Raw genomic sequence first — 21477 nt, forward strand, 5'->3', positions numbered from 1 at the left:
TGGCTGTCATGCTGATCCTCTGCCTCTAGTACTTTTAAGCTGGCCACACATTATTGATTTTCGACCATCTGATTTGATTCAAATGATCAAGTTGGATGAAAATCATTGCCGCAACAAGCATGCCTGATCGACCAACCAATTTTGGGCCTTAATTAGTTGAATGTATCGATCAAGAATGCTGGAAAACCTCGGCCCGATGTGTTCAATAGGGATGTCCCTGCTTAGGAGATCTCATGGAGAAGCATGTGATCAGTTTGATCAGTTGATAGATTTGTAAGGTTCCAATTTGCTGGTCCTGATCAAGTGTTAAACCAGGAAGTCATCACTGCAAATCAGGACCTTACAAATCTATCAGCTGATCAAACTGATCACATGCTTCTCCGTGAGTTCTCCTAATCAGGGCCATCCCTAGTGGTCATTTGGGTTAGTGGCAGTAAAAGCGACCCCCAGGTGCTGGTGCATTGGAAATCTCACCTGTTGCAGCAGCAGTGACTCCGGTCTCATCTGCTGCTTCTCCAATGCCCCAGGCATATGTGTGTAATGTCGCACAGCCGTCAAGGTGTTACACGTGCCACCACATGGTAACTGCGTGACAGCGACGCTCAGAGGAAGCAGCGGACAAGAACGGGAGCAGTTGGACAGTCACAGCAGCTAGAGCAGGTTAGATTACAATACATAGGCACCAGGGGACACATTTAAATTGGGTTGGCAGTGGCTAGACAGCCGAGGTGGCATCATGAGGTCGATTCCCAGAGAGATGTCATGCTGAACTCAATCAGGAATCATGTATAGGCAGCCAACAGATCTCTATCTGATCAGAGGTAGCTCTAACTCCTGGTCTATCTGCTCATCCATGTGATTTAAACACTGTGATGCCAGAAATATCAGTCATGCCTCACTTCAGGTTGCCTTTAAGTTGTGCGTTGTCTAGTTTGCTAGTTTGTCTGTATGGCTTTTCTCCAGTGCAAGTATAAACTAGCACTGCAGAGGAAGTAAGGGAATCCTTTGAAGAATATTTCTTCTGCAAAACTTTGTAGGCAGATGATATTTTACAGGCTGCTGTGACAAGTATCACCTACTTGGGGTAACAACTGGACTTGGAAAGTTAAATTCCACATATCGTATACTTCCACTTTAAGCATCATATTGTATTTTGTTTCCAATTGCTATTTCAGATGCGTTTCTGCAGTATTACAATTTTTGTTCTATTTTTATTGCAAAATGAAAAGGGTAAAAAAAAAAAAAAAATGAAAAAGACAGATTAACTAACAAGCTTATGACATGCAATCAGGTCTCATGATTAGAAGCACTAATTGCCGGTTAGTGGATGCCATATTAATGACGTTTGGGAAATTATTTCATTGAATAAGCTCTTGTTTACTTATAAGTAACGGCCATCTGGAGAGGCCTTACAAATGCTTAGTTGCAAAAAACGAATAGATATGAGTGATTTGGCCGGCTCATTAAAGTGCGATAACTGTCATTATGATTAAGACTATTAGTAAAATCGCTCAGATCTCCAGCTAAACATGCTGTATCAGGCTGTAAATTGCGCTCATCTGCTGAAGTGATTAATTTGGCATTTAATAGAAGCATAAACGTCTATGCTGATCTCTTTCAAAAGTCTTCTAAACCAGGCCTGTCCATCCCCAGCAACACGGGGGCATATTCAATAAATAGCGGAGGAAGTGCACAGCAATTTTACTGACTTACGCTAGTTGCGTGGCATGCGTTACACTAGTTACTGTATACTCGACTATAAGTCTAGAAATGTAGGTCGGACTCACTGAATAAGTATAGGCGCCAGCTTATACACGAGTCATGAGCAACACTGAGCACACTGAGTAATGTGTGTACTATTAGTGACATTCCTATTTGCAGCAATTTACCCAGTGGCAGGTGATACTTTCTTGATAAATGAAATGCCAAGACAACACAGGTCTGAAGGTCCTGGCCACAACAATTAAAAAGGAAAGGGGCAGGGGAAACATAATGGGCTGCAGGAGGAAGATTGAATAGTTGCTGCACTTGAGGGGCCTGGAGGAGGTATTGGCTGCACTTAAGGTACAGGAGGGGTTAATGGCTGCAATACTCTATGTAGTGTAGTCATTTACCCATCCTGGTCCCCAAATGCAGCTGATAAATAAAACTGTTCCCCAAGTGCAGCCATCAACTTGCTGGGTAGACTTATATTTGTGTCAATAAAAATTCCAGCTTAAGAGGCTCAAATATTGGAGTTGACTTATACACAAGCTCGACTTATATTTGAAGATATATGGTATTGTATGTAGATTGCCCTGCAGATCTTCCACGTAGTAGTAGGGAGCCACTGAAGGCAAGGAGACCACCACTCCCAAACAATATAATAAGTATTTTAGTGTACATTGTGTGTATTTTTGTATACTCTGTGATTTTAGCCCCATTTGTTCTGAGATTGTAGGTAGGAGGTGTTTTCAACTTCTTATTTCCTTTGCTCTGATATTGCTGCCCACTTTTTGGGTGGGTTTATGGGCAGGACCTATGTTCAGATATCTCTATATATTTGTCCAGGCTGCCATTATACAACGAGCTGTGATTAAGGACTGACATAGTCCGAAACAGGTCAGTTGTGTGATACCTGATGTCATTTTAACATATGGATATGTCCAGAATTGGATCTATAGATACATCTTATCTTTTCTTCTACTCCCCAAATAATACAGCATACCTCCCAACTTTTTGAGATGAGAAAGAGGGACACTTTAAGCCACAGCCCTGCCACGCCTCTAATCTAGCCACGCATACTACTAAAAATTGATAAGCAAAAGATAAAGATATCTGTCTGACAGAGGCGGTGTATGCCTGTGCGATTAACCATTCAATTGTAACATGTGTTTAGGGGTGCGCAGCCTTTCCCCCCACCTTTTCTTAACTTTGTAACTATGTAACTATCAGGTTAGCTGCTCCCAGCCCCTCCTCCTGAGTTTCCTGTTTGCATGATAAGTAGTAGCAGATTTGCATATGATTTGCATCTGAATTGAATGCGAAGTGTGCAGAAAATCTATTTAGGTGCTGCACACTGAGCTGGTGGTTATTTCAGATGCAGCCTTAGTGGTAAGGTCCATACACACGCCGGACTGGAGGCAACGACGGGTCCGTCGTCACCTCCCGCTGGGTGGGCGTTCCAGTGTACAGTCTGTCTGCAGACTGATACGGCTGTTTCTGAGCAATCTGCCGGGCGGATCGCTCAGAAACAGCCATATCAGTCTGCAGACAGACTGTACACTGGAACGCCCACCCAGCGGGAGGCGACGACGGACCCGTCGTTGCCTCCAGTCCGGCATGTGTACGGACCTGTATGCGCTGGCGTTCTCCTCGCTGTTCCACAAAATGTAAGCTACACAATTTTTTTTGCTTAGCTGCTCCCAAGGTTTTAAATTTAGGTTAGGTCACTTGCCCGGAGGTCTGCCTCACCGTGGCGCAAGTGTCTAGTATAATATACTTTGCATGCAAACCATATTGGAAGCTAAAGTTCTTCCTAGTTTAATAAATGTTAGCACTTGTCTTGGATGCAGGGCATGCATTTTTCAGTCTGACAGAGGCGGTGTATGCCTGTGCGATTAACCATTCAATTGCAACATGTGTTTAGGGATGCGCAGCCTTTCCCCCCAACTTTTCTTAAAAAGATAAAGATATAATTTTAGAATTCAAACCACACTGGTCCTCTCTATCGTCGGCAGCTTTTCTTCATAATAACATTTGAATTTAAACATACCAATTTAAAAGATGGGAATAAAGTTTAGACTCCATTAACTACTTTGGCCTTTTGGAGGTCGCATGCGTGCTCCCGCGGCTTATCGCGCGCGTGCCCGATCATTGATCCCTTTCTCCGGCAGAAAAAGCAGCGGCTTCTCTCGGAAGCCTCACTCTTTCTGCCTCTTACGCCCCCCCCCCCCCCCACGGCCCTCTAAGCATACATGTTACGCTTAGTGTGACGTAATGTAAACAAACTCATCATTGCCATCTTTTGGCCAAATAGTAAAACTACATCTACATTTGAAAAAAAACAAACAAACACATATTTACATATAAAAATTACTATTTACATGCCACCCTCCCAAAAGTACCCAAATACAGTGTTTCAAAAAAACAAAAACATTACGAAAAAAAAAAAAAAAAAAAAAAGGTAAATATTTACCTAAGGGTCTACATTTTTTAATTATCCATGTAAAGATGACATATTTCTATTTTATTTTTTTTAATTATAAGCTTGTAAATAGTGATGGATGCAAAACAGAAAAAATGCACTTTTATTTATAAATAAAATATTGTCGCCATACATTGTGATAGGGACATAATTTAAATGGTGTAATACCCGGGACTATTAGGCAAATACAATACGTGGGTTTTAATTATGTCGGCATGTATTATTTTAAAACTAAAATGGCCAAAAACTGAGAAATAATACATTTTTTCCGCTTTTTTCTTTTTCTTCCTGTTAAAACGCATTTGTAGTAAAGTAGCGCTTAGCAAAATGTACCACCCAAAGAAAGCCTAATTGGTGGCGGAAAAATCAAGATATAGATCAGTTCATTGTGATAAGTAGTGATAAAGTTATAGGCGAATGAATGGGAGGTGAAAATTGCTTGGATGCATAAAGTGAAACACGACTGAGGGCTGAAGTAGTTAAACACATTTTTCAGTAGAAAAATACAAATATTTACATAGATTTATACATCAGTCCTGAAGGAGGGACAAATAAGAAAGAGGGACAGGGCTCCCAAAGAGGGACTGTCCCTCCAAAAGAGGGACAGCTGGGAGCTATGATACAGATAGTAGATGCAACAAAAGAACAGGGCTCAATCAATGAATAGCTCTATCATATCAATCTTCATTTATTTTTCGCAGAAAATATTACAAAAAACAAAACATCTTTATCTTTGGGACAGAAAACACCAGAGATTGATAGGATATGGGTACCCATTGGTTAAGCCCTGGGTCTTAGTTGCTTCTATCTGGATTGCACTAGCAATGTGCATATTACTTGGGTAATACGCAACCGGCATACGTAATGCTGTCTGCGCATGGTGAGTGAGAAGTGAGTGGGAAGAAAGGTTGTTGAGGGGCGGGGGAGACTGTGAGGATGTAAGGTTAGAACTAAAAAGTGAGGGTTATTGAGAGTTGGAGGGGAAAGAGTGATACTATTGAGGTGTGGATGGGGAGAGATAAAGGCTTACTGTGGGTTGGAAGGGGGGAGGGGGAGTGAGGCTTACTGTGGGTTGGGGGGAGAGTGAGGCTACTGAGGATGCTAAGAGGTAGATGAAGTTAGAGAGGGGCTTTCATGCTGTGCTGAGGAGAAAATCACCAGGTACACACAGGCATGTGACCATGGTGGGGAGGTTTTTGGGATATCGTGGTGGAGCTTAGTGGGGTATAAGGAGGAGCATCATGTCAGTTTAGGGGCGGAGCTTTGCAGCAGTCTCGGGAACCCCTTCCAAGAATATTGTGATGCCCTGAGTGACAGCTACAAGAGTAGCTTCCTCGCCAAAAGCTTTGAGTCCACCAGGAGAAAAGTGCTATTGGATTTATTATTTCAATGATGTAGGGGTGTATGTACAAGTAAAATAGGAACACCTCAGTTCCAGAAACAATTCTTATACTTTCAATTAAACTAGTTCTAGTCGTCTTACCTTTTCCGCTGTGTTGGTGCTTTCTTTGTTAAACTTTGAAGTTTTGGGATTTATGGAGAGTAGCTGAAATTAAAGAAAATCAAATCAAGTAAATCAGGCAGACATTGTGCAGGGTGGTCTTTTCTTCCACAAATACAGAAAAAAAAAAAAATCTTGCCAAGGGCACTGCCTTCTTTAGGCTGCACAAGACAAGAAACTTTAAAGTGGATCAGAGATAAACTTTTACTCATTGCATAATTGTGTTCCTTTCATATAGTTTATAGGGCAATCCTCAAGCCAAATACTTTTTTTTGTTTTGTTTTAATACTCTAATTTCCTATAAACTAAACAAGCCTCACCTACAGCTTCTCCAGAGTGCTTTGGCACTCTTAGCCTTAGTAGCAAGGGCTTATGGGAGCTCAGTCTGGGCAGGAAGAGGTTACTAGCCATTGATTTCAGAGGCAGAGGGGAGGAGGAGAGGGGACTGAATTTACACACAGGCAAGCTGATAGCATCTCCAGCCCTCAGCCTGTGACAATGTGACAAACAGAACATGGCTGCCCTCATTGTATCACAGGAATAAATAATCATACACTTTTAAAGCTGTTTGCAGCTAGATATGCTGTTTAACCACTTTACCCCCCGCGGTACGAATTTCTCCGTCCCTTTTTTCCCCCTAAAAAAACCAAGGGACGGAGAAATCCGTACCTTCCGCGCTACCGCCGCTGTCTGCGCTCCCGCCCGCTCGCACGGAGATCAATGAACTGGAAAATCCATTCCCGTTCGTTGATCTAAGCCCCCGCAATGATCTGCTGCTTCTTTGAGAAACAGCGCGATCATTGTGATTTGCCCAGCCTCGTACTGCTTCCTGTAAGCGTCCTTCCGGACGCTTACATGTCGCATGTAAACAAACTCACTGTGGCCAACTTGTGGTCAAATAGTAAAACTACACCCTAAAGCATTTTACATATCCAAATACATTAGTTTTACACAATAAATTAACTCATTACCTCCCACACTACCCAATTTTTTTATTTTTTGCAATAAAAAAAAAAATACAAAAAAAAACCACAAAAAACAAATCGTTACCTTAGGGACCGAACTTTTTAAATATTTATGTCAAGAGGGTAGAACACTGTTACTTTATAAACTACAGGCTTGTAATTAGGGATGGACGCAAAACTGAAAAAAAAAATGCACCTTTATTTCCAAATAAAATATTTGCGCCAAACATTGTGATAGGGACATAATTTAAACGGTTTTATAACCAGGACAAATTGGCAAATACATTTCATGGGTTTTAATTACAGTAGCATGCATTATTTAAAAACTATAATGGCCGAAAACTGAAAAATAATATTTTTTCCCACATTTTTTCCTATTTTCCCATTAAAACACATTTAGAATAAAATAATTCTTGGCATAATGTCCCACCTAAAGAAAGCCTAATTGGTGGCGAAAAAAACAAGATATAGTTCATTTCATTGTGATAAGTATAGCCAAATGAATGGAAGGAGCGCTGAAAGGTGAAAATTGCTCTGGTGTTCAAGGGGTAAAACCCCTCAGTGGTGAAGTGGTTAAACTATCTAAACTTCAGATAAGATATATAGACAAGTTACTTGTTATAGTTAGTTTTTCATCTCGGATCCGCTTTAAAGAAACTCTGTAACGAAAAAAACTCCCCTAGGAGGTACTCACCTCGGGTGGGGGAAGCCTCCGGATCATATTGAGGCTTCCCCTGTCCTCCTCTCTCCCACGGTGGCGGCGAAAATCCTCCCGGAGCGGCGGCGATGTAAATATTTACCTTTTGGCTCCAGCGTAGGCACAGTATCCGCTCCTTCCCATGGAGATAGGCGGAAATAGCCGATCTCCGTCGGGCCACACTACTGCGCAGGCGCAAGTCGCCTGTGCAGGAGAGCGGACCCGACGGAGATCGGCTATTTCCACCTATCTCCGTCAGAAAAGCCGCAACAGCGCCCACGCTGGAGCCTGGAAAGGTAAATATTTAACAGGCTGTCGGGTCTGTCGGGCCACTGTTCAGAGGGCTGCAGCGAGACCCCCGTGGAACAGAGGACGACTGGGGAAGCCTCATTAGGATCCGGAGGCTTCCCTCACCAGAGGCGAGTACCCCCCAGGGGACGTTTTTCTTCTTACAGTGTCTGTTTAACAAAGCAGACCTAAACTCTACTACAGGAGAGAAGGGAAACAGAGTAATCCACCCTGTGTGTATTTAGCGATAACAGCCTGTCTAATTCTCCCTTATCTGCAAATAGTGAGCCACTGTAATTTGAGCTGCCAGCTCTGATTAGACAGGCTAATATGTAAACACAGGATGTTAACTGTTTCTGTGCTCCCATGAAACCAGGAAGTAACCTCTGCAGAATTAGAGTAGGATGTCTGTGGAAACCCTGCCTAACTTGCAGCATAAAGAACCATACAATAACTAATATTTCACAAATCTGGTAATTTATTTTCTCCAAGCAAAACAAAAGATGTTTGTGGTTTAAGATTATTTAAATGAGGTGCCCCCCCCCCCTCCCCCTCCTCATTCATACTGTATTCCAGCCTTCGCTTACCCGTGGGGCTGGAGACAAGCTCTGAATAGTGAAAATGACCGGATTTCCTGAATTTTTTATGGCGACCACAGCTTCATCATGGGTGGCATTTCTTAGGTCGACGCCGGAAACCTGACAACGAAAAGTAGATAGTTACCTAGCAGCAACAGCAAGTAAACTTTCATAAAAAGCTGAGATTAGGAAAGTAATGAAGCTTTAGGATACACACTTTCTATGAAAGTTTATACAATCAATCTACCAAAAACCATCTGGATTTTTATTTGAAGGGCTGATTCATCTTTTAGTTCCTATTGATTAGCTGCTGTCAACTTTAATCACTTCAGTCAGAAGCCCAGATTCTGGAAACTGCCTGCACCACAAGACTGACTATGCAACAGGCTGTAACCTTCTCAGAAACATTCAGTCTGTGTCAGCCCCTTACAAGAAAGATGATGCAATCCAAGCAGCAGCAGAGTCTAAAACTGGCTTAAATCAGTGTTTCTGATCATGTGATCAAAATTAAAACATAGCATTTATAGTTTGTTAAATCCTCATTTCACTAAAACAAAGAAAAAAAACAAGTAAGAACTTTGACTATTAAAATGGACCTGAACTCTTGCACAGGACAGAAGGAAAACAGAGAAATGCACCCCGTATGTGTTTGTAGAGTTTAGCCTGTCTAATTAGCCCTCATCTGTAACTACTCATCACAAGTGTAATTTGATCTTTCCGCTGTCTCACCTGGCTGCCTCGGCAGGGCAGCATATTTGTAAACACAGTGCAAATAATGACAACTGTAAGCAGAACAAACATTTCAGAGGAACTAGAAAGCTTTCTCCCATATACTAAGGAAGTCAAATGCAGAGGACAAACTTTCTGTGTCCATGTTCACTAAGCAGAAAGAAGACCTACATGCCTTAAAAAAAAAAAAAAAAAAAAAAAAAAAAACATTTTGAAAAAGGTTAAAGGAAATCTGAATTGAAAATAAACTGGATATAATGATTTGTGTGTGCAGTACAGCTAAGAAATAAACCATTAGGAGCAGAGACATGAGTCTAATATTGTTTCCAGTACAGGAAGAGTTAAGAAATTCCAGTTATCCAAGCCACTAAGCTCCACAACTGCAGAGAGCTCTGTCTTCTAAAGCTTGATATCTCAACTGTCTATCACTGTATTTTCTTTTTCTCTGCAGAGGGCAGTTCAAAAGTTTACTAGCCTGCTTTGTAAAATCATTTAGAATTCTGAGTAGTGTGTAAACTGCAAATATTAGAGAATGATGCAATGTTATAAAAAAAAAAAAAAAAAACACTATATAACTAAAAATAAAATTATGATATTTTCTTTGCTACTAATGTTTTAATAATTATCCGTACTACACAACCAATTATATAATTTTTTTTTTCCGCTTCAGTCTCTCTTTAAAGAGATGTACAATTTATGAATACTAAAGGGAGTAGTAGTGAGTGCAGAAGAGTTTGGATCTTTTGTCAAACTTACATCTAGAATTTTATCTCCGGTCTTTAAGGCCTTTGTTTTCCCAGCAGGGCTTTCCTCCAGGACCTGCTTTATGAAAATACCCTTCAGCTCTTCCCCATTCTTCAAGCGCTTTATAATGTTCTGCCCTCCGACAATACTGATACCCAGCGAAACCTGAGGTTCCTTCCAGATCTCAACACTAAGAGGCAACCCAAAATCACAGGAGACGTGTTCAGAATAACAGGTGCCTGCAAAAGGGCGGAAACAGCAAATATGCGTTGGTTACTTACACACGTGGCGCCCCCCAGTGGCTGAATGTTGGCGTTTCCTCTCCTTCCCCCTCTTCCCGCTCAGGCAGTTCACTAAAAAATAAAAACAAAATAAAAACAGAAAAATTAATCTGTGCTTTGGTTTCTTAGTCCCTCCTATTTTTCACGTAACATAATCATAGCCCATAAATAAGGCCATGTATGCGAGTCTTCTCCAACTTCATTATAATTAAGTATTAACAACTTTTTCTATCTTCTTCCAAAGATTTCGAGCCACCATGCAGTTCCACCAAATGAGAGACATGGAGGCTGCCATATTTATTTCCTTTCAAACAATCGATTGCCTGGCTGCAAAAGTGGAAACAAGCAAAATTCGGGTTTTTAAAGGATTTCCATACAATTTAACAAATAATTATGTTTCCATAAAGGTTATCATGCTGTGGCTAACCTTTTAGGACTGAGAGGAAGTTCTGAGTTTAGTTCCACTTTAAATAAACCGATTTCAGTGCAACTCTAATAAAATCATGGTTGTAAGTTATAAGTCAATTATACAATCATAGAGGAGTGTATAAGCACTGTATCTACTGCTTAAAAAATACTCTCTTTCCAATCCCCAATTTTAGCGCTTTAGTACATTTGAAAACATTTTTCTACCAGATAGATTTGGTTGGTGGTGCCCCAGATCAGCTGTGTGCATGAAATAGAGGTGTGAGGACAAATGGGCGCCAGGTGAAGCCGATATAAGTATAAACCAGGCTTTGGCAAACTTGACTACGCGGCCTGGGCCGCATTCTTTAAATCTCGCCCCCCTGTAAAATAGCAAGTGGGCAGAGGGGGATTTTCAAACTCACCTCTGCTCACGGAAGTCCCACGTCATCTCCATGGCAACATGATGTCACATGACGTGCCAGCGTATAACACGATGTAACAGCACACATGGGTCGTAGGTTGCCCAACGCTGGTGTAATCGATATATATAGATAGATAGATAGATAGATAGATAGATAGATAGATAGATAGATAGATAGATAGATAGATAGATAGATAGATATAGATATACATATAGATATTGTTTGAATTGGGTGCAAATGAAAACGAAAAATATTTACAGTGGTAATGGCGATAGTAAAACATTGGTAAATGTTACAGATATTGGACTGCAACCAAACCTAACCCTACTACCACACAAAACCCTCTCCCATCTGATGCCTAAACCTAAAACCCCCTTTTCCTCACACCTAACCCTAAATCTCCCTCCCTGACACCTAACCCTACATCCCCCCTCCTAACCTTATAATTTTCAAAACTATCAATTTCGAAATGACAGTTTTCAGTGAAAAATTCATACATTCAAAAGACAAAAAAAATGTCAAACATAACTTTTTAATTCTCAAAACTATAAATTCAAAAACTATAATGTTCTAATGTTCTCAAAGCAATAAACATTTCAAAAACTATAACGTTCTAATTTTCAAAACAAATATTTATTGGGTACCCAAATTTCTGCTTTCTGAGCCAATAGGCGATATTTGCATTAGCTTCTATAGTGGCACCCAAATTGTCCATTAGCTGCAAGCGCCCAAATTTCCTGCTTACGATTAGCCTACCACTTATCTATAGAACACATTACCCTGGTACGCATTTGCTAAGTCTTTACATAACAGTTCTCTCTGCATGAAGGGCCTAGCTTCTCTCACAGAAAGTAGTCATTGGAATATCTGGGGTCTTTGTTGAAGTTTGGGGTCAGAAAGTGTTTCAATCGAATAGAAGGAAGTTTCCGGAAGTGATGCATTTCTAGTAAATTAAAGAAGAGAAAATGCAGGAATATTCCCAGAAGAGGAATATTTTTAAACAGGTCTAGTCCAGGTCTACGTCCTGCAGGTCATCACTAATGCAGTCACTTAACCGAGCTTCAAAGGGCAGTCACTTCACAATGGCCAACTACAGAGGGCAAACCATTTCAACGTGACCATAACAGCGCTCATTACTTGTGACTTGCTAGTTTCGAACAACTCAAATGGACCTCTTTCTATTCTCCAGTGTATTCTTCTCCAGTGTGCCAGAGAGAACTACACTGCCAACTATAACGGGGTGGGGAGACACGTTATTTTCTGACCTTCTGCCCTTTCACCCCTTTCTAGTGGACAGGCCACTGTGGATGTGTTGCACTAGACCTTTCAGGTTTGTTCCAAGGTTTATGGCCTCAAAAGGCTCACAATGGGGGTGACCACACGCAGATAGCCATACTCCGATCAATCAGCTCGACTGACATTTGTAAACAAAAACCATAGAGCAAAGATTGGTTTTAAAGAAGCACTATCATGAAATTTGTAAAATTCAAAATGCATGTGAAAAAGAATTACCGTATATACTCGCAAGCAAGCCGACCCGCATATAACCCGACCCCCCAACTTTTACCCGAAAAACAGGGAAAAATGATTGACCCTCATATAAGCCGGGGGTAGGAAATGCTGGCCGCGTGATCCCCCCAGTGTGTCCCAGTATAGCTAGCATAGTGCCCAGTATGGGTAGGTAGTGCCTCAGTATAGCTAGTAAAGTGCCCAGTATAGCTAGTATAGTGCCCAGTACAGCTAGTAAAGTGCCTAGTACAGCTAGTAAAGTGCCCAGTACAGCTAGTAAAGTGCCCAGTATAGCTAGTATAGTGCCCAGTACAGCTAGTATAGTGCTCAGTATAGCTAGTAAAGTGCCCAGTAAAGCTAGTATAGTGCCCAGCATAGCTAGTATCATGCCCAGTATGCTAGTATAGTGCCCCATTAGAGCTAGTATAGTGCCCCATTATAGCCAGTATAGTGCCCGATTATAGCTAGTATAGTGCCCCATTATAGCTAGTATAGTGCCCCAGTATAGCTAGTATAGTTCCCCAGTATAGCTAGTATAGTGCCCCAGTATAGCTAGTATAGTGCCCCAGTATAGCTAGTATAGTGCCCCAGTATAGCTAGTATAGTGCCCCAGTATAGCTAGTATAGTGCCCCAGTATAGCTAGTATAGTGCCCCATTATAGCTAGTATAGTGCCCCATTATAGCTAGTATAGTGCCCCATTATAGCTAGTATAGTGCCCCAGTATAGCTAGTATAGTGCCCCAGTATAGCTAGTATAGTGCTCAGTATAGGTAGTGCCCAGTATGTGTAGGTGGACCCCCCCCCCCCCCCCCCCGCTGCTGCAATTAGCTTACCCTCTATTCCCCTCTCCGTCTCCGTGCAGGCATGTAAATAATTCACAGCAGCTCGCCCCACGGCGGCTGCTGTGTGATGAGGGAGGAAGCAGGAGAGCGGCTTCCTGTAGCAGCGATGTGTATCGCCGTTACTATGGGAACCGCTCTCCCTACAGCTTCCTCCCTCATCACACAGCAGCCGCCGTGGGGCAAGCTGCTATGAATTATTTACATGCCTGCACGGAGACGGGAATAGAGGAAGCCACCGGGTAAGCTAATTGCAGCGGCGGCTGGGGGGGGGGGCGGACGGGGGAGGGGACCACATCACTCACAAGCAAGCCGACCCCCCAACTTTTGGCCCACTTTTGGGGGGTCAAAAATTTCGGCTTGCTTGCGAGTATATACGGTATATTTGTCCCATAATATAATGCACTATAAATTGCTTTTCTCCTACGTTGCTGTTGCTTACAGTAGGTAGTAAAAATCTGACTGGTTTTGGACTAGTTTAGTTTATCGCCTCATGGGGGATTCTCAGTCCACGAGAGGCAACTGGAGACCGTAGTAAAGCAGGGTACCAGAGGACAGCAAGGGAAGTCTCATTCTTGGGTAAGTATGTGATTTTTTTTCTTTGGCTGGGATCAGGTACATTTTTTGCCAGAGTACCTTCGGCTCAAGTACACTTAGAGGAACTCCAGTGAAAATTATGTAATAAAAAAGTGCTTCATTTTTGCAATAATTATGTATAAATGATTTAGTCAGTGTTTGCCCATTGTAAAAGCTTTCCTCTCCCCGATTTACATTCTGACATTTATCACATGGTAACATTTTTACTGCTGGCAGGTGATGTCAGTGGAAGGCTTTATTGGCAGTTGGAAACGGCTCTAAACAGCTATTTCCCACAATACAACGAGGTTCACAGACAGGAAACTGCCAGGACCATGGTCCTCAGTTTCCTGTGGGAGGGATTTCACCACAATATCAGCCATACAGACTTTGTACAGCGCCACGGAATATGTTGGCGCTTTATAAATCAATAATAATAATAATAATAATAATAATAATAATAATAATAATAATAATAAAGAGCCTTCTGATGATCCGTTTGTGGAAAGGAATAGATTTCTCATGTAAAAGAGGGTATCCGCTACTGATTTGGATGAAGCTCAATTCTTCGTCACTGTTTCTCTTTAAATCAATTCTGGATGCAACTTGACCCAAACTGAAAATATGAATGTAATGCCTTAACCGATTCCAAATTTATTACCATTGCAATTGACAAGATCCCTCATTTTATTTAAATGTAGAGAATAGAACACTTTGACAGGCAAACTCACCCAGTACAAGATACACTTCAATATACAGTTGGATATCCAAACCTGCACTTAAAACACAATCCTACAATCCGATTGGCTGCTGTGGGCAGAAGACACTTTTTTTTGCAAGTTTATATAAATAAGGTCTTATGTCTACTTGAGTCATTCAAATAAAAGAGGGGAAAATTTGGAGCTGCCTTCCTGATTAAAACATATAACAAAATAAAATAACACTCTACCCTGAAGACACTAGCCCATAAACCTTGATTGGCAAAAGATGTTAATGGAACCTCACAATCTCCTTCTTGAAGTCCAATTTATCATTCCATTACCGAGACAGAGGCAGCGAGCTCATTATATCCTCATAAAATTATACGCCTTCTGAAATGATGGTAACGAAAACACAATAATGTTTTATGCGCCATCCTTACAAAAGCCAAATAGATCAAGTCTAGCAACCTTGCTGCTGCACAGTTTCTCTTCTCCAAGTCCCTCAATGGAAAGGCTACAGAAATACACTGATCTGTGAATTATGGAAAATGCACATCTAGACCCCCTCCTTCCTTTTCATCGAAAACATGCCAAGTTTTTATTAGGCTCAAAATGGATATAATTAAAGAAAAAAAAAGTAGCCATAATTTTACTGCTTCCGTACAAGGCTAATTAAAATCTACACCCTGTTTAGGACCGGTTATCTCTGCCAGAACGTAGATTTTATCTGCCGCTACCGCCAATTGCACCGTTCTCCCACCACTGCAAACCACTTTCATTGGCTCCTCACCCTATGATCACTGTAAGCCAATCACATTGGCTCACAGTGATTACAGGATCAGAAGCTAATGAAATCGGCTCCTGACCGACTCACGGAGCTCTGCTGTCATAGCGATGGCAGAGCGAGTGGGTTTCAGCGAGAGGAGAGTAGCGTGAATGGCGAGAGAGACGGGTCCGTGCAGTGTGATGTCGGTGAGCCCTGTTGGTACCAGCAGTCTCTGGTCCATAATGGGCCAAAGACTGCCGTTAATCAAGTGGTTAAAAAAAATTAAAAAGTGATGCTGTAGTCTTGTTTATGGATATCACAGATGGAGTAACTGAATTACCTTTACAGGTACCAGATTGCAAAGTAATGTCAAAAATATAACATAAGCGAAGATAGGTAGGAGGAGGCACCCCAAACAATTGTAAACAGCTGGGAAGCAGTGTGAAATCTTACCTCAGTAGAGGATGGATAGTAAGAAACATACATACTTAAAGAACAATGCATTTTGCAGGCCTTACCCGCTTCTTCAGGTCAAACAATACAGTGCCTGTAATTTGAGCACCTCAGACTTGGAGCACCTTGTAGTATACAGTGACCCTGTATTTTTCGACCTGTAGAAGTGGGAAAGGCGCGTGAAATGCGTCGGAATTTATAGGACTCCTTAAGTTAAGTGATATGGAGGCTGCCTATTAAACAATACCAGTTGCCTGGCAGTCCTGCTGCATCAGTAGTGTCTAAATTACACACCTGAAACAAGCACGTAGCTAATCCAGTCAGACGTCAGTCAAACATCTGATCTGCATGCGTGTTTAAGGCCAGTGGCTAAAAGCATTAGAGGAAGAGGATTAGCAGGATAGCCAATCTGCATTGTTTAACAGGAAATAATGATATCTACTTCCATATTCCTCTCACTTCAGGTGTGCTTTAAAGGACAATTGAAGTGAGAAGAATATGGAGGCTGCCATATTTGTTTCCTTTTAAACAATACCAGTTGCCTGGCAACCCTGCTGGTCTATTTGGCTTCAGTAGTATCTGAACACCACTAGAAACAAGCATGCAACTACTTTTTCAGATCTGACAATGTCGGAATCACCTGATCTGCATTTGCTTGTTCAGGGTCTATGGCTAAAAGTATTCGAGGAAGAGGAGAAGCAGGATAGCCAGGTCACGGGTATTGTTTAAAAGGAAATAAATATGACTCTCACTATCCCTCTTGCTTTAGTTGTCCTTCAAGTTTCATACACACATACAAGGACTGTCCCCTGTAGGGATCAGGACTCTATTTCTCAGGTACAAGAGAGAGGGGGTGACTTGACTAAATAGAAAGCACAGACAACAGGAGCCTGTGACGCCGTCGATATGACATATCGAATGCGTCATGGAGTTACCAACGCTAGTTCTTCGCAAACCACCCAAACTGACAGTTTTTGGTTTAAAAACACTTTTTTTTCCCTTCACCAAAGGGCTGGAGAAATCTTTTCATGGTCAGTTAATTAGCCTCCTGTTGAAAAGATTCTCTGCCAGCACAGGGGACCCCCTGAGGTGTTTATGACCTCATCCATCAGGTGAAGGGTAGATATCAGTTGACAGAAGCTCATAAATTGTAGCTTTCTTCAGCCTGATCGGCACCGACCCACCAGGAGTCCGACACCTAGCTGCCTTGTGGCCTGAGTTGAAAGGAGACAGGAAGGATCCTTATCACGCCATCTGGGCACCCAAAGATTCAACCAAACTGTAAAAACTGTATTTAATAAATAGGCACAATTTGGTAATATTTCTGGTGTTCCCAAGATCGCAGTTCCCTCAAATTCACGGAGTTTATTAGATTCCACATGACACTGGTCCTGAGAGATTTTCAGCCCTCTGGATCTTTCGGAACCAGTGCCAGTAAGGTGAAAGGGGGGGACGGTGCTATTAGCGATCCAGACTCCTCGTGTTTGGTATTAGCAGATTCACACACTTACGCTGATTGTGAATATTCATTCGGGTTCTTGATATTACCTACGGGCATGCTGAGAGCGGGCAAAATATGAATTGGCCCAAAACCTCTCCCTGCCTAAGAGGGCATTGCCTTATTCAAATTGCAAGGCTGGACTTGTATGTGTCATAACTCCTCCCACCTACAGTGAGGAACAAAACTGACATAATCCAAAAGTCCAGTGTCCTTTACCTTCAATCTGATGCCTAGTAACATCCTGGCAGCCCGCAGGGACACGGGCCAACCTCCATCTTTGAACTTTCTAACAAAGGCCTGTTGGCCGCATGGCAACCGCCATTTTGGGACTTTCGCCAAAGACTTGCGATTGCCGCATGGACTACCAATAACGGTATTTGAACTGTATATAATCAGACATCCTGTTCCTTTCCTTCCCTTCTCTCTGTCACATTGGTTGGCAGTGGTGGTGATAGCACACCCCAAAACCAGGCATAGCCAGCTTTTGGGAAATCAGAGCGCAAAGATCTGACAAACTCAGTCTTTGCAACCAGAACAATAAGACAGTGGTCATTAAGTATCCTGTCTTGCAGAACCGAAGTTCTGGGCACAAAACGGTACACATTGATAGCAATAGATTGGTCTACATTTCCTAACTTTTTCTTTGCTATATCCTACTCTTTCTTGTACTCTTCTGTTCTGAATGTCTGATTCAGTTCAGTTTCACCAGAATTGGTCAGTTCCTGACTTGCAAGCCCTCTGCAAATTGCACGGCATTGCTGCTTGCAGCACAACAAGGCTGAGCTGGTGGCATTACTCCAGAGATGGAATCCTTGTCGCCACCTTGCTTAATGCCTCTATTACCTGCAGTCCTGATACCCCCGGAGTGGTTGGCAAACCTGACCGGCGAGGATCTGCGCATATACCAGGAGTTCCGAGAAGAACAGCGCCAGCATGAAGCAAGGATGCTCCAGCGTGAAGCAGAGCACCAAGAGCGACTGCGCCAGTTTGATCTCCAGGCCAAGGAGCGACGACTCCAGCAGGAATTGGAGTTGGCAAACCTGACCGGCGAGGAACTGCGCCGATACCAGGAGCACCTGGAGTGTCTGCGCCAGCAGGATCTCCAGATCGAAGAGCTACGGCTCCAGCGTGAATTGGAGTTGGCCCAGCTAACCCAATCAAATCAGCACTCTTCACTATGTGTTTCGGTGGAGAGATGCGAACCTCTACCCGTGACCCCCACAGCAAAACTTCCTGCCATGGAAGAGGGCACGGAACGAGACTTTCCTGTATGCACCTCTGAGAGGGCGTACCATCAGGTTCCTGTACCTGACAGCCAGAGAACTCTGGTGCTGGACAGTCACAGAACACTGTCCCAAGACTTGGAAGGAGGTAAGCCTACTGCATTCGCTCCTCCTGGTCCGGCGAGCTTTGTGCCACCGAGACCTGCAGCTGCTGCTATTGCTGCATCCCAGTCTGACACACCTGCCATTCGCACGTGTAATCTTTGTGGCGCAACCGGCCACATAAAGTTCTTCTGTCCCAAGAGGAAGAGAACGACCGTCCCTAGCCCGAAGATGGCTAGCAACCCTGATCCGTCACCTGCATCACCCTCTGCACTGCCTGTCAGCGTGTCAGAGATGCTCTACGGTTCCGGAAATCGTCACAGTGCTCCAGTGGACGACCAGATCATCTTTTGCTCCAGTGCTCCAGAAGCAGATGTTTCCTTGGTCTGTTCCGACCTTGTCACAGAGGAAGATATTCTCCCACAAAAGCTCCTCACCCTGACTGAAGTCAGGCCCAACCACCACAACCCTGTTATCCCCGGTCCCGAGAAGGCCGGATGGGGGGTGGGTTTTCCAGAGCGGGCTGTTGCTGAGTTTCCCTCTCCTCCTGTGCTTGGCACTGATCTAGGCACGCTTGTGTGCCCTTCGAAATTTTCTGCTGATATGCAGGAGTTCCCAGCAGGACTCCCTGACCACCAGGTACTGTACAAGCCTTGGGGAAAACAGGGAGATGTCAAACCCTTACCTGCTATTGCTACTGTACCTAACGCCGCTGGGCGGGAGGTACCCTCAGATTTATATGTACCAGCAACTGACTGTCTTTTATCTTTTTCTGCACCTGTTATTACTAATGAAATTGCATGTGTCAGTGATAATTGTGATAGAAACGCTGTACATTCTTTGGCCATTACATGCTCTATGGCCAGCCGCATGAACTCAGAGCTGACAGCAGGGATTCCCTCTGACAATTCTGACTTTCAGGCGGGTGACACTCATGCTAAAAATGACATGTCATGTTATGCAAATGCTGTTGATAATGTTGTGCATGTTTGTGAGAGTACGCTGGATGACGCCTTCAGTGTCACCGGTAGTCTGGGCTCAGGACTATCTGGAGAAGTCTCGACTTCCCCTGATATCTCTGATCCCCAGACCAATGTCAATATGGACATGATTTTGATTAACCCAAAAGGTAATGTTTACTGTGGTGGGCCTGTGCAGACAGACACACACAGTACTGTTGGTAACCTGAGCTCAGAGCCTGCAGGCATTCCTGTCAGCTCTGACCCCAGAGAGTTTGATTTTCAGCAGCTGACCTCAGATCCCACTAGGCAGCTGGCTGAGACTTGTAGTCCCACATCCGTGAGGATACTACAGAGCGACTCCAACCTGCGTGCGCTTAGTGGCCAGACCGCTAAGCCGCCAGCAGTGGAAGCTCCACTACAGGTGTACAGGGAGAATGGTAACTACTCCAGTGAACCCATTCCCCATGTAACTGACACCCCAGGTGAAAGCACGGTCCATGTGGATCTGTTAGAAGCCCAGTCAGACAGGACGCATTTAGTTCTAGGAGAGTACGGCCACTTAGAGCAGGAAGACACAGGTCCCCTGTCAGGCTTGATAGCTCCCACACGAGGATTGGCGGATGATGTGAAAGTCACCCCCCACCTCTCGTACCCCCAGAAGGCCTCGCTGAAGCGCACTGCGCCCCCACAGCGAAATCTTCGCAGCAACCCTGGGCAGGATACAGCAGTTCACAGAAGGGACCCGGGGACTCACAAGCCCTTATGGCAGATCCCCTACAGCGCCTCTCCGGAGGTGCAAGCAAAAGTGAAGATGAAGTATGAGGAGATGTTACAGATGGCTGTCCTCCGCTAATCCTCTAGCTCACAGGTCACCATGTTTTGTGAGGCCTATAGGATGCCGGACGACATCCCAATAACCGTTGCGTATCCCATGACTCCCCTCGGTGATCTGTTGGATTGGCTGGCATCCGCCAACTACCTAACGATCATAGATCGGAGCTACGGATACTGGCAGATTCCAACCGTGCCCAAGGCACGCCTGGAATCCACATTCACCCTGCCCTTGGACTTAAACGCCTCGATGCAGATGTCTTTGGCATGATGGATGCCCAAGCCACCTTTCTCCAGGCGTGGAACGACCTGTGGAAAAGCAAGCACGGTTGTACAGTCACGTACCCGGATGACATCCCTGTGTTCCCCCCGACTTGGGAGCAACACTGCGATCACTCGTCCCTGGTACTAGGACAGCTGTCAGCTGACAATCTGACCGTTGAACCAGACGCATATCAGATTGTCATGACAGAGGTACAGGCCTCTCTGGGAACAGCTGGATACTACAGGACGTTTGCGAAGCCCTGTAGCCTCCTGGCTAAACCACTGACCAACACAAAAAGGGCAACCCCCAAGGTCATGTGGAACCCAGGCGGCCCCGCTGTACTGAGCCCAAGTAACAAGTTGGTATTGCTTCAGTCAAGGTCCTGCTAACCGCTCCTTCCCCAATCTTGTAAAGGGGGGAGATGTGACGCCGTCGATATGACATATCGAATGCGTCATGGAGTTACCAACGCTAGTTCTTCGCAAACCACCCAAACTGACAGTTTTTGGTTTAAAAACACTTTTTTTTCCCTTCACCAAAGGGCTGGAGAAATCTTTTCATGGTCAGTTAATTAGCCTCCTGTTGAAAAGATTCTCTGCCAGCACAGGGGACCCCCTGAGGTGTTTATGACCTCATCCATCAGGTGAAGGGTAGATATCAGTTGACAGAAGCTCATAAATTGTAGCTTTCTCCAGCCTGATCGGCACCGACCCACCAGGAGTCCGACACCTAGCTGCCTTGTGGCCTGAGTTGAAAGGAGACAGGAAGGATCCTTATCACGCCATCTGGGCACCCAAAGATTCAACCAAACTGTAGAAACTGTATTTAATAAATAGGCACAATTTGGTAATATTTCTGGTGTTCCCAAGATCGCAGTTCCCTCAAATTCACGGAGTTTATTAGATTCCACATGACACTGGTCCTGAGAGATTTTCAGCCCTCTGGATCT

The 21477-nt window shown here is 43.7% G+C and overlaps 1 protein-coding gene across 5 annotated transcripts in view; it reads right to left on the bottom strand.

Moving 5' to 3' along the window:
- Nucleotides 1-21477, bottom strand: part of PATJ (PATJ crumbs cell polarity complex component) — a 396175-nt gene that overhangs the window by 256385 nt on the left and 118313 nt on the right. For all 5 annotated transcript variants that reach the window (XM_068239365.1, XM_068239368.1, XM_068239367.1 and 2 more), the window contains 4 exons: nt 9970-10041; nt 9701-9878; nt 8225-8335; nt 5670-5732 (listed from right to left, as the gene is read on the bottom strand). In XM_068239365.1, coding sequence (XP_068095466.1) covers nt 5670-5732; nt 8225-8335; nt 9701-9878; nt 9970-10041 — 424 coding nt within the window. The remainder of the gene's footprint in view (nt 1-5669; nt 5733-8224; nt 8336-9700; nt 9879-9969; nt 10042-21477) is intronic.

The sequence above is a fragment of the Hyperolius riggenbachi genome, chromosome 6, assembly GCF_040937935.1.
Source record: "Hyperolius riggenbachi isolate aHypRig1 chromosome 6, aHypRig1.pri, whole genome shotgun sequence".
Taxonomy (NCBI): domain Eukaryota; kingdom Metazoa; phylum Chordata; class Amphibia; order Anura; family Hyperoliidae; genus Hyperolius; species Hyperolius riggenbachi.